At 39.9% G+C, this 16,483-nt stretch overlaps 1 protein-coding gene across 45 annotated transcripts in view; it reads left to right on the plus strand.

Annotated features, from left to right (window-relative positions):
- The window catches only part of ABI3BP (ABI family member 3 binding protein), a 425,352-nt gene that overhangs the window by 344,771 nt on the left and 64,098 nt on the right, over positions 1–16,483 (plus strand). For all 45 annotated transcript variants that reach the window (XM_075590134.1, XM_075590143.1, XM_075590151.1 and 42 more), the window contains 5 exons: positions 4,888–4,977; positions 6,029–6,118; positions 7,408–7,521; positions 12,802–12,870; positions 15,240–15,449. In XM_075590134.1, the coding sequence (XP_075446249.1) occupies positions 4,888–4,977; positions 6,029–6,118; positions 7,408–7,521; positions 12,802–12,870; positions 15,240–15,449 (573 nt within the window). The remainder of the gene's footprint in view (positions 1–4,887; positions 4,978–6,028; positions 6,119–7,407; positions 7,522–12,801; positions 12,871–15,239; positions 15,450–16,483) is intronic.

Raw genomic sequence — 16,483 nt, forward strand, 5'->3', positions numbered from 1 at the left:
GTGTCCATGGTTGCAGCAGCCGTACGGAGGCGCCCTGTGGCTGAGGGAAAGCGGGTGCATTCCCTGGCCTTGGTTAGGGTGTCGTCCGTGGGCGTGTCGGGGGGGTGGGCCAGTGACGTCACATAGCTGGTTCGCCCTCATTGGGCGAACCGCTCACGTGACCGGTCCTGCGCTCCCTTGAGTGCTTGAATCTAAAATTCTCCTAAGACCCACGCTTCCGCGCGCTTGCGGAAGTGTGCACGAGCCCCTGCTAAGGCCACTCTCATTGTGGCTGCAGGGGCTCACTGGTAAGCACCAGCGAGCCTCAGCATGGTCAGCGCCTAAGTGCTGACCATGCCCGAGGCCTTAGAGTGAGCAGAAAGAGAGAAGTCTCTCCCTCCCATCCATGAGAGGCTGGGAGGGAGGGGAATTATGCTGCTTAGGCAGGGCTCAAAGTTAGAGAACATAGGCAGATGAGGGTGAGAAACCTGTGAACCCTGCTATTCTCTGTACTGGAGCTGCCTGTCAATAAAGAACAGAAAAGATATGCTGTGTGTGTTCCTGTCTCTGAGAATGAAGGAGTGTCAGTAAGGGTCCATCCCCTTAATATCTACAGGGGATCCTTGCTGGCTGGAGGCACTGCACCAGAGAGATCAAGGTAACCTGTCCTTCCTGTCCTGTTTTCTCCCCACACCACCGCGGAGCGCTCAGCCCTCCTGTTACCTGCAGGTCAAGAAACAGCACCAGAGTAGCTGAGAAGAGCATACCACCCCCAATCTCACTTAGGGGGGTGGGGCGGTACAAGGGCTACATGTAGAATTGGCAAATGTAACATTCCATCCATTGGTTTATCCATGCTGCTTAGTCACAAAGTTCCATTGTAATCTGATAATAACATTTGCAAGTGTTGCAAGAAAAATAATACACAGTAATAGGTACAACCATGTCATGAGCACAGCTTTTGAAGAGATTACCTTAGTCCATCTGCGAATAAACCTCCATATCATCTCAAGTGGTTGGGGATTATTTGGAAAATCGTCCATACTCCCGTAAATGTTTTCTTGTAGTTCCACATGTACATCATCGTCTTCATGTGGCTGATTTTCTATCTGGTTAGGTGCTGCCAGAAGCATGAGGCACTGTGGGTGTGTCAGATTCCTTATTTCTTCCATCTTTAACACCTAAATCAGTGCAATGTGCTGTGGGTTTAAGATTATCAACACTCACAGTCCTTTCTTTTCTTTTTTTATTCTTGAAAACAAAAGTTCTTTCAATTTCTTTAGTATCGTTGGGGATGTTGCAGGGTGCTGATTATCTAATATCTTAGTCCATTCCTGGGATTCCTTTGCTTGTAAAGGCTGATCCCCCATCAGAATGAAAGGCTTTGGGTTTACCAATACCCACTAAAGAAATGTGTACATGCATTAACATGCATCAATATTCAGTTACCCAACTACACTTCGTAATTGCTTAAGTTTTTTTGGTACGCAAATATTTGACACTTTTGCCTCATAATTATCTGGAAGCCCTCTCCCTTGCTCTGAAATGTCAAAGCCTAAGAATGTTACTTTCTCTGTTGCGAGTTGCGATTTCTTTAAAAAAAAACACATAAAGTAGCCTGCGTCTGCTAATGTTTTCAAAACACTTCTCAGTATCTTCACTATCATGTGTAAAATAGATATCGTCCACAAATGTTTCAATGGTTTCATACTTTGCCAAGAGCGAAACCACATCGGCTGTAAATATTGCAGGTGAATGTATGAAGCCCTGCAGCAGCCTGGTCCATACATATTGTGTTCCTTGCCATGTGACAATCCCATTGGTTGATGTACAATGTGATAGGTGATAGGTTACATTAGTTCGAAAGGATGTGACGTCATCCCTTAAAGTGATGTCACCTTTTGAACTAATGTAACCTATCACATGGTACAGCAACCAATGGGATTGTCTTCAATCCCATTGGCTGTAATGCCATGTGGTTTTAAGGATGTGACGTACCTCCCTTGGAGATGACGTCACATCCTTAACAAAAAAAAAGGAGGCGGACACATGGTACTCCGTCCAATCAGATTGGAGCTGTACCATCTGACCTGAAAATGTGACGTCACAGCCACTATATTAGGCCTTGATGTCTCATTTAACAGGAAGAAGACGACGAGAGAACATCCTTTTCTGGCTTTACCGCTACGGTAAGTAATTACTTAAATTTTTTATTTGGGTTTTAATTCTTGTGTATTGTAGCAAGGGGTCTCTGGAGCAGAACCTCGTTAATTTGAGGCCCGGGGACCCCCTGCTTCCCGAGATACTGGCACCCCACAACGGGGCCTGTATCTCCTATGCATTTTATGCACAATCACGTGACTATGGGAATAAAAGGCATAGGAAATTCCGGCACCCCATAACGGGGCCTATATTTCAGGAAGCAGGGGGTCCCGGGGCCCAAAATCAACGCGGTTCTGCTCCGGAGACCCCTTGCACATCTACACTATTAATAAAATGTATATTAAAAAAAACATTCATTTCAGGTAAGATTTGCGCAGGGAGAGGCAGCTCTCTCTCTCTCTCTGCAGCAGAAAGAAATCGCCGAGTGAGCCCTTTTTAGAGAGACGATCATCACGTCGTCGGCTACTCGCCAGTTTTGCAAATGTTGCTGTCACAGGTATTCTGGGCTTTCTGCATACCGTGATAGCAACGATGTCAAAACTGCCGATTTAAACAGCCCAGCTATTTTTTTACGGCGCTTAGTGCATAGGCCCCATAGTCGCACACAAAGCACTGATTTTATCACTGCTTTGTGAATAGACCCCTAAACCTGGTAAATGAGTTAACATTTCCATGCAAGGCAGAGACAGCATGTACATTCAGCAGGCTGAAATTCCCCTGCTGTTTTGCAGATGTGCATCACCATGTCTTGCTTTGAGCACCTCAACATAATGTTTCCAAGCTGATATAATCAAAGCCATGCAACTCCTAATTCGTTTTATTTAAATCATCGAGTGTATTATTTATTTTCAATATAATTTAGTTCAAAGATTCGCCTTCTATGTACACAGATCATGGCATTGTTGCAACATTGCATGTGGCCAACCATATTATTTTTATTCCGCACATTTCCTCCGACTACATTAAGAAAGCAACTCTTGAAATAATTAGAGCCGCAGCTTCCAATGCCGGGGGACAATTCTCGGTAGAAAGGATTCAAGGTGGAATTTATGAAGTCATAAACCATGGTCTTGTGGGAATGATACATCTTCAGCCCTCTGATCTAGCAATGGATTCTTCAATGCACAATGGTTTTACCAAACATATGTTTTTACACCAACTGTTTAAAAAGACAAGATATATATATATATATTCTGTACAAGGTAAATAATGCTAGTTTCAACAATGTGACTTCAATTTACCAACATTTACACAAATCAAAACTGCATACCTTAAAAGAGCATATGCTCCCCCAAAAATGTTTTTTTTCCCTTTAAGAGGGAAGCAGGGGGTCTGCGGAGCTGAACCGAATTCATTTCGGCTCTGGGGACCCCCTACTTCCCAAAATACACAATGTCTGTACGGGGTGCTGGTAGCAGCTCCACAGGTTTAAATATCCCGGTCAGATGGAAGTCGCAGGAGATGACGTCATGGCTTCCTATTGGCCCGCGTGACATTTAAGCCACCATTTTGATAGACCCACCTAGCCCAGTAGGAGCTGCTACTAGCACCCCCTATGGAGGTAAGTATCTCAGGGAGCAGGGGTTCCCCAGAGCTGAAATGGATATGGTTCAGCTCCGGAGATTCCCTGCTTCAATCCTATAACTAAAAAATAAAGGAAAGAGGGATTGCTGCTTTAAATGGCACGCTATGTAACAAACTGTGCAGTAGTGCTGGCACTTATATTTAGATATAATTGCATACAGTAAGCTGTTCTTGTACTTCACGTATGCTAATTTATGGCAAGTACAAAGGAAATCTATGTGAGTTATGACACAAGAAATGAGTCAAGAGTATAACATTTAAATATCCTCTCTTTGAAAATGAAAGCTAGATAGACCACGAAGAAACGATTTAAAAAAAAAAAAAAAAGGCGGGGAACAGCGTTTCGGTTTTTTTATTTTAACCTTTTCTTTAATATCGACTGCAGGCCGGAGCACACTCATAACGGGACAGAATTCTGCTACGATTCAGGACGACACAAGACGCTCCAAGGCTGTGAATCTAGAGCATTGTATTCCACTCATTTGAGTCGCTGAAGGGCCAGTGTGTGACAGCAGAGGGTAGTTGTGGTGTTGGGTTAGTTAGGGTCAGCGTCTGGGACTCACCTTACGGTCGTCTCTCCGGTTTCCGGTCCCTCCTTCCTTCCCTTCAATCCTTACCTGTGGGATTCGATGTGTCCACACTCACATGGGCTCCATTTCTGCAAATTATATACACAGCACTCAGAATTTCCTTTATATGACATGGATTTATGCTATATACATATATAAATATATATTGCTATATCATATACATTGTATGTTATTTCTCCTTTCCTAGTTTTTGTAGCACCGGATACGGGACCGGCTCCCAGACTTCACCGCTGTGAAATCTTTAGTGAAGCTAGGCCTAAGTCTTAGCACCATTTAGTATACAGGTGGTACTCGATATCCGACGGCCCGCTTTCCGCCGAACGCCTTATCCGACGCCACATAATTCAGTCCGCTGGACGCATTATCCAACGTCAGAACCGCTTATCCAACGCTAACTGCCGTGGATTAACATGGACCCGCAATTCGACGGTCTGTTATTCGGCGGCGGTTTGCGGGACGCATTCCGGCGGATAAGCGAAGACCAACTGTACTGTGTAATACATATCTCTGTAAAGTCCAATGTTGCAGAAGAAAATAATATTTTAATATTATGACTATTTTTTTTCCGTAGGTGGCAGAGCTTATGACAGCACTAAGCTTCTTGGTGTTAGTAGAAACATTTCAATGGAACAAAATAATACCGGCAAAAAAACATTTTCAGGTAATTATAATGTTTAGAATGGGAAATGCATTGCTACATTTATTTCAATAGGGCTTGAATTTTATTGATCAAATCAAATTATATTTAACACAATTTTCTGAAAGATTTCATATGTTTAAAATCTGGAATCTAAAAGCACAAAGGCACAAGGTAAATTGAAAGCAGCAGCCTATACACTGTATATCTACTGTATGTAATCTAACGGATGGTGAAACACAACACCACAGCTTGAGCTGGTATTCGTATTGTTATACTATTGGTATACTCCGATGGTAGTGGAGTGGCCCATGGCAGACTGATATATGCTGGTATATGCTGATATTAATGGGTAGTACTAGCAGTATAACTAATATACAATAGCTACAATTAGCTGCTGCTAGCTAGTAGTAGCTACGGAAAGACCCACACTTTTGTCACTTCTCTGCCATATAAACATTAAATTCCGTTTCAGTCATTTAGCCAATAGATATATGTACGGAAACAGTTTAATTATGCTGATGCCAGTCACCCACCAACCCATGCCCAACCAACACAAATGGGTTAGATTAGAACTTTATCAGCAACCCTATATATAGTTATCACATTGTAAACTTTCAAACACGTTTTACATTTTCGTTTTCTCAAAAATTCATAAAATCTATTTTTTAAGCAAACGTTCCTTTTTTTGTTTGATTGACAAAAGTCCGTTCAATCAAATAAAATGAAAATAGAGCCAGCTTGGTTGTAACTGAGACAAATTCGCAAAAAGACAAACTTGTATAAAAACGCGGTTTTTTTTACTTCTATGAAAAGTTTGCCCATAACTAAATGTTACTATAAATGTTTGCTTTAGTGTTAGCTAAGAATAGTGTACACATTTCCTGAATGGGAACCAGCATAAAGAAAGTCTTTAGAAAATATATTAAAATCTATTAAATATACATTATATGCATGTTAGGATAATATGGATTTTTATCCACTACTATTTTATTTTTTAGAAAAAGGGTTAAGAAATTGTCTACAAATCCTAAAACAGTTGTGTAAATACAATATGTTACTTCAATTTCTATAGTATCTTCAGCCCCTCTTCTTCCTGTCCGCCCTACTTCCTTGCGTAGAAGACCTCTGCCTCCAAATGTAACGGGTAGACCAGGAAGTACAGGTACAAGTATCCACTGCACTAAATCTATATTTCTCAATTCTTTATTTGGTTGTTCAACACCAAAACATGAGGAGTAATCCATTTTAAACGGCAACGCCTTTTACTTATGACCAGTGCTGCATGAGCTGGAAACCGAAGGCTCAACACGTAAACAAGGTTTGAGTGATGGCATTCGAGGGAACCATCATTCGTGAAGGTTTTCCTGCAGCAACTTAGTGCCGTTGACACTACTGCAATTCAATAAGTAACGCCCGTAGTGGGATGTATGTTAAAGTTCACATAGACAGAACAAAATGCTAGAATAAAATTATGTCCTTTTTAGTTCTATCTTCTTTTCCGTGAACTTTTTTCACTCGTCATAAAATCCAGTGCGATTATACTGTGCCACACTCATTGGAGATGAAGCACATAGAGGCCAGTGCAACCTTTTTCTATAATGCTATATATTCCAGAAACAGACACCAGTGGTTTAAGGAAAATAATATTTCTTTGCAATTACCACAGAGATGTATTTATATGCTAAATGCTTTATCCAGATAGTAAAGCTTACTGTTTTATTAACTAACATTGCTGGGATTTTTTGTGTACGAAACACATCTATACAATATTTTTTGTACACGTACAGCTGACTTGGCAAGTCATTTTCTATTGCCAACTAGTGGAGTCTATGTTGAATTGCAAAGAGTTCACTGGCATATTATTATACTTATATAACATGGTATTTTCTGATTAATTCTATGATTGTGCTAGTAAAGGGAATTTGCTTTAGGTTGTGGTTCCTATAAATGGACGTGAAGATGGGCAACGCAAAGCACAACGGATTTGTCAATAATCTAATTTATTTGAAGCCTAGTGGCTTGATAAAGACCACTAGGTCGAAACGTTGTGTGCTTTGCGTTGCCCATCTTCATGTACTGCTGGAGGTTCTGCAGACTTCCACTCACGCGCAGGAGCACAGCTAACTGTATTACTTTCATTTACCAATTTAGTTGGGTGTGCAGCACCTACCTTATCTCCTATAAATGGACCAACATAAGTTCTTCCCAGATTCAATTATATTGTACTGAACTTTTACCATCTCACAAGCTTTTTCAAGTGTAGTGTTTTCATGTATTCAAAGACCGGTGAGGTTTTGAAAGTTCTGTGCACTATAATTGTATGAAAAAGTACTGTAAGTCACTAAACCTACATTTAACCTGTACCCTTCCCTTGGACCAGTGCTAGAACATCATGATAATAAAGGAATAATTGATTAACGACTAAACAAACGCTGTTATTTTCTCGAAAAGGAAATGTTCTGATGCCACGTGCTCCTTCAACAGCCAGGCCCAATCGAACAGTAGTATCTGTAGCTATAAAGACACCAAAGAAGCAACCAACTTTACCTCCTGAGGAAGACATTGGTAAGATCGACATTTTACTACGAGTTGTTCAGGCTTTGATGTGTGTAGGTATGTCTGTATTTGATCAGGTTAAGCATTCCTCAAAACGTTCATGGTGCATATGTGGCGAGTCCACATTGGTACAAGTCTGGGGCAAAACAATGGCACCATATGCATCAACGAAAAAAATACTATTGATTTAAATGGGATTCCTTTATTGGGTACATATGGAGCAATGGTTTTGGCCCAGAATTGTACCAATTTTGCCTTGATACATATGCCCCTACAGTATATGTTAACAAAAATGTAACCCATACATGAAGCTCCTATATTTATATAATTTGGTCTGTAACTGCTACAGTAGAGGCAACGTTTATTCTAGCATTTGCCGTAAACTAGCCGGGTTACATTCTGGGTATGTGCTGGGTATGTGCTGGGTATGTTCTGGGTATGTTCTGGGCTAGTTTGAGGCACGTTTAAGGTATTTCTGCATTGAATAACGACCCATAGGATTAACACAGCAGTTTGAATGGGACTGCCAGGGACCCCTGCTGTTAATCTGATAGGCCATTAATCAACGCAGAAATGCTGGGGCTAGTTTAAGGAAAGTTTCAGGCATGTATTCAGAATGTACCTGGGTGTTTCCTGGGTTTTTTGGGGAATTGCCACTGGTTTTTGTTCGAATAAGAGTTGCCTCTACTGTACATACTGTATGCCAACAATATATATTTTCTTTAACTGTGCATGCTATGCCTTGTATATAATGTATGCCCTGTTCATTTATGTAACTGTATTTGTAACCGTGTATTATTTGTCTTAACTCTGTGCCCAGGACATACTTGAAAACGAGCGGTAACTCTCAATGTATTACTTTGTGGTAAAACATTTTATAAATAAATAATAAATATATTGCTGTCAGTGCAGACTTACACAAAACACTCTTTATATTATATAATGGATTTCACATGGGGAAAAAAACTTTTTTTTTTATATAATTTGCAGTATCCTTATTAAATACAAAACCAGAGACATAACATAAAACACAGACAAAGCTCAGTGTACATCCAGAAAAACTTATATACGGTACAGTGCCTAAATATACATGTATAAATAACTAATAAATAAAATGGTCTTTTAGTTTAACATTTTGGCCAAATTGTTGTAAGCCCTTGAGCCAACTGCACGGCAGAACACTTTCAAGGGTCCCTAACACTAATATAGATTCTTAATAACCTGTGGATTGCCAGGAAGAATGATTTATAATAAATCTGTCAATATTAATTGCAAAAGTTCTAAGTCTGATTGAAGCTTTTATTAACCTGTACATTACCAGGAAAAGCACTCTGTAATAGATTTGTCACAATCACACTGCATGCAGGCAAGTTCCCCTGATAGTGGGAGATGCCATGGAGTGAGCTTTTAACCATTTAAATGTGGGAGGGAGTGAGCTTCAATTAGATAGGAGGTTGCCACCCTCCAATCAGCCAAGACTAGCTGAACAAGAATTGTAAAACATACAGAACACCTACAAGCTCATATTGAACCCCCAAAATACCCACAACATATATATAAGCATATAAGTTTCACAGAGGAGTGCTACTGAGCATGACAATATATAAATTTAAAACCAGAGACATAACATAAAACACAGACAAAGCTCAGTGCACATCCAGAAAAGCTTATATACGGTACAGTGCCTAAATATACATGTATAAATAACTAATAAATAAAATGGTTATTTATACATGTATATTTAGGCACTGTACCGTATATAAGTTTTTCTGGATGTGCACTGAGCTTTGTCTGTGTTTTATGTTATGTCTCTGGTTTTAAATTTATATATTGTCATGCTCAGTAGCACTCCTCTGTGAAACTTATATGCTTATATATATGTTGTGGGTATTTTGGGGGTTCAATATGAGCTTGTAGGTGTCCTGTATGTTTCCTTATTAAATACACCTAACTGGCTAAAACTAAATAGGAAAAGAGTATAACTCTCTGGCATGTTACATCTCTTTCAATGATATCTAATTTAATCACCGACCCAGGGCTTGTTTCCCAATCTTTAAACATTTCACAGCATTATCGTAGTTCATCCTTTGAATGATACTTCGCACTGTGTCCCCAATAAAATCGCATAATATATTAGTATTTTACACAATAAAATAGGATGATATAACAGTTTTTTTTAAACATTTTTGTGGCTTGTCTTAGGAGCTTATTCATTAAGTTCTGAATCAGCCAACAGCTGTGTGAATGGTCCCTTCAGAGCTTCTTAAGGGTGTAGATCCATCTATTGGGTTTGTTTTTGGATGAAATGGCGGCAATAATGGCCTAGTCATCCTCTTTAGCTGATAAAGAATAAGCTACTTTGACAGTAGATATGCCTCATTCACTGGTGTTCTGCCTTATTTGCAATTCTTCAGGGAACTTCACCTGTGTTTTAGACAATTTTTTACTTCTTTGGGGGTGCTCCTCAGATTTTTGAACGTTTTTTCAGCTAACTGAACCCGCCAAAAAACAAAAATGGTTGTGATCATTGAACAGTTCACCTGGCAAAGAACACTCCTCGGAGCATATAGGATGCAGGAAGAATCCATCATTATGCGAATACTCTTCATTTACGTACTAGTTCGCGTTTTGGCCAAACAGACATTCACACATTTTTCGGGGGTCTATGGATACTTCACCCTTTATTGAACAAAAAAACAGATGAAGCTCATTCTTCTCAGTTTATTGAATTGGGCCTTTACTTGGCTATGAAGATATTTGGAAGACATCTGTTGTATTTGCACCAAGCCCACTAATGTGACTGAGTGCACATTTTGAAGCAAATGATGAAAATAGAGGAACCAAAGTGAATAACATAATCGTATTATTTTGGCATGTGGAAAAATAGAGGAATATGGAATGCACATTACTTTTAAGAATACCAAAAAACATTTTTTTTTTAAAAACTTTCAAAAGCATAACTCTCGAAATTGTGCTTACAACTTTGTATTCCAGTTCCACATTAAATCGGATACCCTACAGAGTTCTTAAAGTTCCACTAAGCTTCCTCATCCAGGAATACAAACAGCGATTCAAAGAAATAGCAACATTAAAAAAGAAAGGAAACTTCTGAAAAAGACCTTCGCCATTAGACGTCTATTTGATCCAATAAAAATAATGATCTCAGTCATTTGGGGTGTTCCTTTCATTTAGCTCTTTGGCAGGCATATTGCCTGAATCGTCCCTCTTGCAGCCAGACTCTGATCAGGAAAAAAGAAAACAGAATAGTCATGAATACACATTTATGAAAGAAGGCTGTTTACTAACTCTGAGAAGGGAAAAAGAAGCACCATGGTTTGTTTTCTAGTCTAAAAGATTGAGGGGATTCTGGGTCAAAGTGCTCATATAAATTATAAAGTTTATCATTTCAACAGCGTATAACTGTATATAGGCATGTGTGGGCCTGTGTTCATCTTTTAATGGGCCAGATGCACAGAGCAGGAAAAAAGTGATGCATCCAAATTGGTCAAAGTTCCTCAATAACATATGTAAATGATACTGGATAACAGTGGAAAGTCCATGAATGATATGGCAATTATCAGGTGCGGGCTAGGAGTCTAGTGGGGTCCACATGACCACCACAAATGAAACACCATAACAGCCCCCCCTAGTAACCAATATAAAATGAACAGAGGCACTGGTAATCATATGCATATATGTAGGGGCGCTATGGCCCTATTACCTTAGTGCTTGCAGGACTTCCAGATATCCAGGGCGTGCAGTTCATCCAGGTAAATAGCCAGCAGGAAGAGAGGTGAAGATGTGTTGCACTGCCTCAATTTCCAACTCCCAATGAGACCGGAAAAAATACAAAGTGAGCACTCAGCTAAACAACAGGTCAGGTTTATTGCAGGGTGGTGCAGCAAGGGGACAGCAAAGCCACACGAACGCACCTACGCGTTTCGTGCACAGGGCACTTTATCAGATGCACAGAGCACTGTTAAGTGACTAAACGCCACGCTTTAACGTGCATCTTCAATGTGCAATAACGTAATGTTAAGTCATGTTTTCAGCCGGAAACAGCATTGTGTTAACTATAACGAGAGGGAGAGCGAGCACCACCACCACAGAAAAAGTCCTCCCAGGGTCTGGGTGGGGGTAATGCTAAGACATACTGAATGTCACGTTATTGGAAAGTTACTCTACAATAACGTGACATTAAGCCTATGTTAATGAAGTGTACAATGGATATTATTTTCACATAGAATTATCTTTGTGCATATGCGTTAACCTCACAGAAATTACCATTGGTTAATGATTTCAATAGAAATGTGTTAGTGTGCAAATATATCATTGGTACGTGTGTGCGTGTGTGTGCATTAATGTGTGCCCTATATGTGCATGAGTCTATCTGTACAGTAAGTGTATCAGTGTGTGCTGGTGGATTTGTGTGGTGGAGTTAAAGAGCATTAGGTGTTGTCATTTCTTTATTGCCAAAGGGGCCAGCAACACAAAGCATGGCTGTCCCCTCTGGCAACGAAGGGATTTAAATGTATATTTACAAAATAGTTGCCCTATCTGACACCCCTGTCACATATCGGGGTCATTCAAGTGCAATCATGCCAACCAGTCACTACCACAAGCAAACTCCCATTCCAATTAATGTTGGTTTCTTTGCTGTAGTGCCGTTCAGCTCTACTGCATTTTAATGAATAAAATCCATAGGGCCAAACCTCTTAAACTGTTCTTTAAAGCCGACTTTACATTACGTCATACTGTAGCCTATAATCACACATTGAGAGATAAAGAAAAGCCCCAATTTGTGTATTCTTTTGCCAGGAATTGGTAAAAACACACTGGTTATATTAAGCAATATACGGTTTTACTTCACTAGTAATAAAATGACTCCAGGGGATCTCCAGTTTTGCAATTTGCTTTTTGCGAAATAAGTAGTACGGTTGCTAACCTTTGGTTAACTGCATTTCCCCTGCTGAGCTAATTGACTGCAAACTGTGTCATATTGCAGAACAGATTACTCATTCCCTTGCGTACCTATCAGGGGCGGTGAGTGTGATGGTAGGAATTGCTATAGGGTACCCCTTGTTTTTATTTTATTGTATAAATACCTATAGCTTGGCTTTGTAAAGCACAAAGCATAAATATAGAGTACCTTTTTATGAAATAAACACAACAGGCTTTAACCCATTTCTTTAGAGGTTTGGGAAAACTTGAATTTTTGTTCTTAAAACTATTTTTTAATGTTATCCCCATCACAGTTTTTCCAATAACTATTGTGTCTTTTATTTATAGTTGATACAACAGTATTCAGTCCAAGTCCAAAGTCAGAGATAGACTCACTGGGCAAAACCAGATATACAGGTACTGTATGAAAAAAGCTATTTATTCTAACAATCTGTCTTTAATGATACTGCACATGGTACACTCATGATTTCAGACACAATAATACTGCTGTAAGATCTTCTAACATTATCATCACATTAAACTCAGGTTTCTAATTAAATGCCAATGTTTAAAAATGTAACATCTCCCTCCTAAATAGGCACAACAACTAGGATAAATATTTCCACGTGCTGTGGGGGCTTCTGGTTGAGGCTTCCAGAATTGTGGTACAATATCAGAGCAGCAGATGCAGAACCACTTCCTTTGTATGGAGGCCTTTTACGTCTAAGGCTGGGGCCATGGTGCCGCAGACCCGCACGCTGAGCGATCAGATTGCCTTAAGACAGGGATCGCGTCCATGCGGCGTGCGGGCAGAAGTGGGAGGGCGTGCGCATTGTGCAAGAAATCAGTGGAAACTGATTTCTTGGCGTGACAGGCCGGTCACGTGAGCGATTTGCTCAATGAGGGCGGACAAGCTCCGTGACGCCCCTAGGCACGTGCGGCAGGGCGTATCTCCACTGGCCACAAAACGCATTCGCTTCAAGTGGATCACAGCCGCGCACGCCTCCGCACGGGCAAAGGCACCATGGCCCCAGCCCTATAGGTGTAGCTGTGCCTTGAATGCCAGAACACTCTAAAGACTAATTCAAATAAAATAGCTAGGGAAAATAATATTGTGGGCATTTTAATCTTATCTGTAAATGCTAAATACTGCACACCCATAACATATATTCTCCAACTGTCCATGAAATGCCTAATGTAACGTGTAACAATGTATTGTCATTATAACTATGTAGGTGTCTAGGACATACTTGAACATGAGAGGTAACTCTCAATGTATTACTTCCTGGTAATACATTTTATAAATAAATGAAAGGGCATCACATTGAGCTTAGCTTTGAAATATATATATATATATATAGTACACACCCAGGCACTGTTGAATCATTCAATATATATATATATATATATATATATATCTATATATATATATATATATATATATATATATATATAAAACCTAGGTTATTATTTCTGTCATATAAGCAGTCCAGAGTGTGTTTCATTTTTTTAATCAACTTATCCCAAGAAGTGATACTCACAATGTAACCAGACATAAATGAGACATGAGTTTGATTTGTTGTACTCTGTTAGATGTTAGAAAGGTTCCACATCCCACATTCTGTCCCTGGGGTTGAAATGAGGAGGTAGGTTTTTATAAAATGTTTACATAGGAAGACCCACACGTGTCTATGCCAGTGAAGGCATTGTAACCAGATTCAAAAGCTCAACGCAACTGAAGATAAACCACTTAATACATTTCAATGAATTTGCCATGGCAAACTTGTATAAAATGTAGATATAAAACAAATGTGGTAAATACAATGGTTTGTATTTCATATACATAATAGTGTTTTCTTTCTGCCTCTCACTCTATCCTTTTCTCTAACTACTGTGGACATATCATGGATGATTTCTACAGTTACACAAATTCTCACATGCCATCTTGTTCCTTATAGCTTTGTTGTTGGTACAAATACTGTAGGTCTATTTGAGCAGTTACTCATATATGATTCTATAACCTACAATACAACAGTGTGTATGCTGTTTGGCCCATAAATAGATTAATTACAAATAAAATGTACAGGCAGTCCTCGTTTTACAACGCTTCGCTTTACAACGAATGGCTTATCCAACGCTATGCAATGCATACCTATGTTCATTTTTACAATGCCAAAAGGGCTTATCCAACGCTCTTACGACACTTTACAAAGTTGTTTGTGTATATAATATATATATTATACTATATTATACTATATAATATTATATTTTTATATTATATTATATATTATGTTATATTATATATATAATACAGTATATACACTATATAATGTATGTGTGTGCTGCATATCTTATTGTCTGCGTAAAATATTTTGTTTATTTTAGCATTAAAAATGCCTTCAGGAACGGAACCTTTCATTTAAACAGTGTTCCTATGGGAAAACGTGTTTCGCTTTACAACGTTTCGCTATCCAACGCCATTTTGAGTAAAGCATTGTGTCGGATAACCGAGGACTGCCTGTACTCTTTTCCCACACACAAGGAAAATAATAATTAAACAGATGTGATTTGAAGTTCCATTTGTTTACATAGAATGAGCCCTTAGGGGCTAGAATTACACTGAGATTCTCAGTGTCACTGTACATTACAGTAAACAGTATAAAGAGAGCAGAAGGAATATTCCTATTGACCATGAACAACATGATTAACAATCCAGAATTTTGCTTTGCAATATACTCCATGTGTGATGAAGACAGTTGCTAACCTTTGTGTAATGGTTGCTGCAGCACCCCATGTAAAGTATATGAGCAAAGAAGATACAGTTCCCTGCTCCATCACCGAGTCTCTCAGGCACTTCCCAGTAGAAGAGGCCACCAACCATGAAATCAGCAGCGCTCCACAGAGCCCGCCTTCCAATCTCACTATCGTGACTGTTGAGGGATGTCCATCCTTTGTCATTCTGGATTGGGAACAACCTGACAATGATACTGCCACTGGTAAGTAGAGCATCTTTGTCAACACGTACCTTGGGATGATTCCCTTTTTTATTCGTGTAAGCTACATAGTTTTTTCTGTGGCATTAAATAGAGATCTCTCCAACCGTGGCTCTGATTTTTCCAGGTGGGACCTCGGTTTCATGTTTTCCTTAGTGTCGGCAGGAAATGGCAGTCAGAGCTTTAGCCACAGTTCTTCATTCACTGCACACTCTGGTGCCACCCCAATCAACAGCCATTTCCGGCATTGCATTTTGTCACCACTTCGCCCACTACAATACTTTGACCTTTCCTTCTCTCCACCTCCTCCCCTCCTTTTCTTCACACCCAAAATCCCCTTCTTCATCTCATTTTTTCTCTTTCCTCCTTTCATTTCACTTTCTCCCTTCACCGTATTCACTCTTTTTACTCTCTACTTAATGCTTGCCCTCTTCTCTCTCTCCTTCTCTCTTCCTCTGTGCCTTCTCCCACTTCTTTACCACCTTTTTCTTCTCCCCAAATCTATCCCTCTGCTTATCCCCTTTTGTCTCCCGATTCCCTTCCCACTCTCTCCCTCACTTCGCACTTCTCCCAGTGTCCCCCTTATTTTCCCCCTGTTGTCTCTTTATCCCTCACTTTCTCCATGTCTCCTGTTCTCCATCACCCTCTCTCTCTTTCAATACCACATTGCCTTCCTTGCTGCCATCACAGATAGTGTGCTCTGCATTCGTTTGATAAAAACAGGAAAGGGAAGTACTTCAAAGTGTCGATGGAGAGAGAGGGCAACAGCAGAGTACCCTATAGGTAGGTGGCAGGGTCATCATTGGGTACATCAATGGATACTACATATATGTGGCGGTCATCGGTGCATCCGACAGATGTGTGGAGGCAATGTTGTGCTCTTGGATTTGTCTGCGGACAGTTTTGTGGCCCAAAGATGTATCAGATGAAGTGTAATCGCCCCTGCGTTTAAAGCAAGGGAATCAGTGTCATCTGATCGTGCCACCATGCAAACCACTTTATCTACCTGCGCTCTAGCTACAAAACAGTAAGCTCTC

This window comes from Ascaphus truei, chromosome 3 (genome assembly GCF_040206685.1).
Source record: "Ascaphus truei isolate aAscTru1 chromosome 3, aAscTru1.hap1, whole genome shotgun sequence".
NCBI lineage: Eukaryota > Metazoa > Chordata > Amphibia > Anura > Ascaphidae > Ascaphus > Ascaphus truei.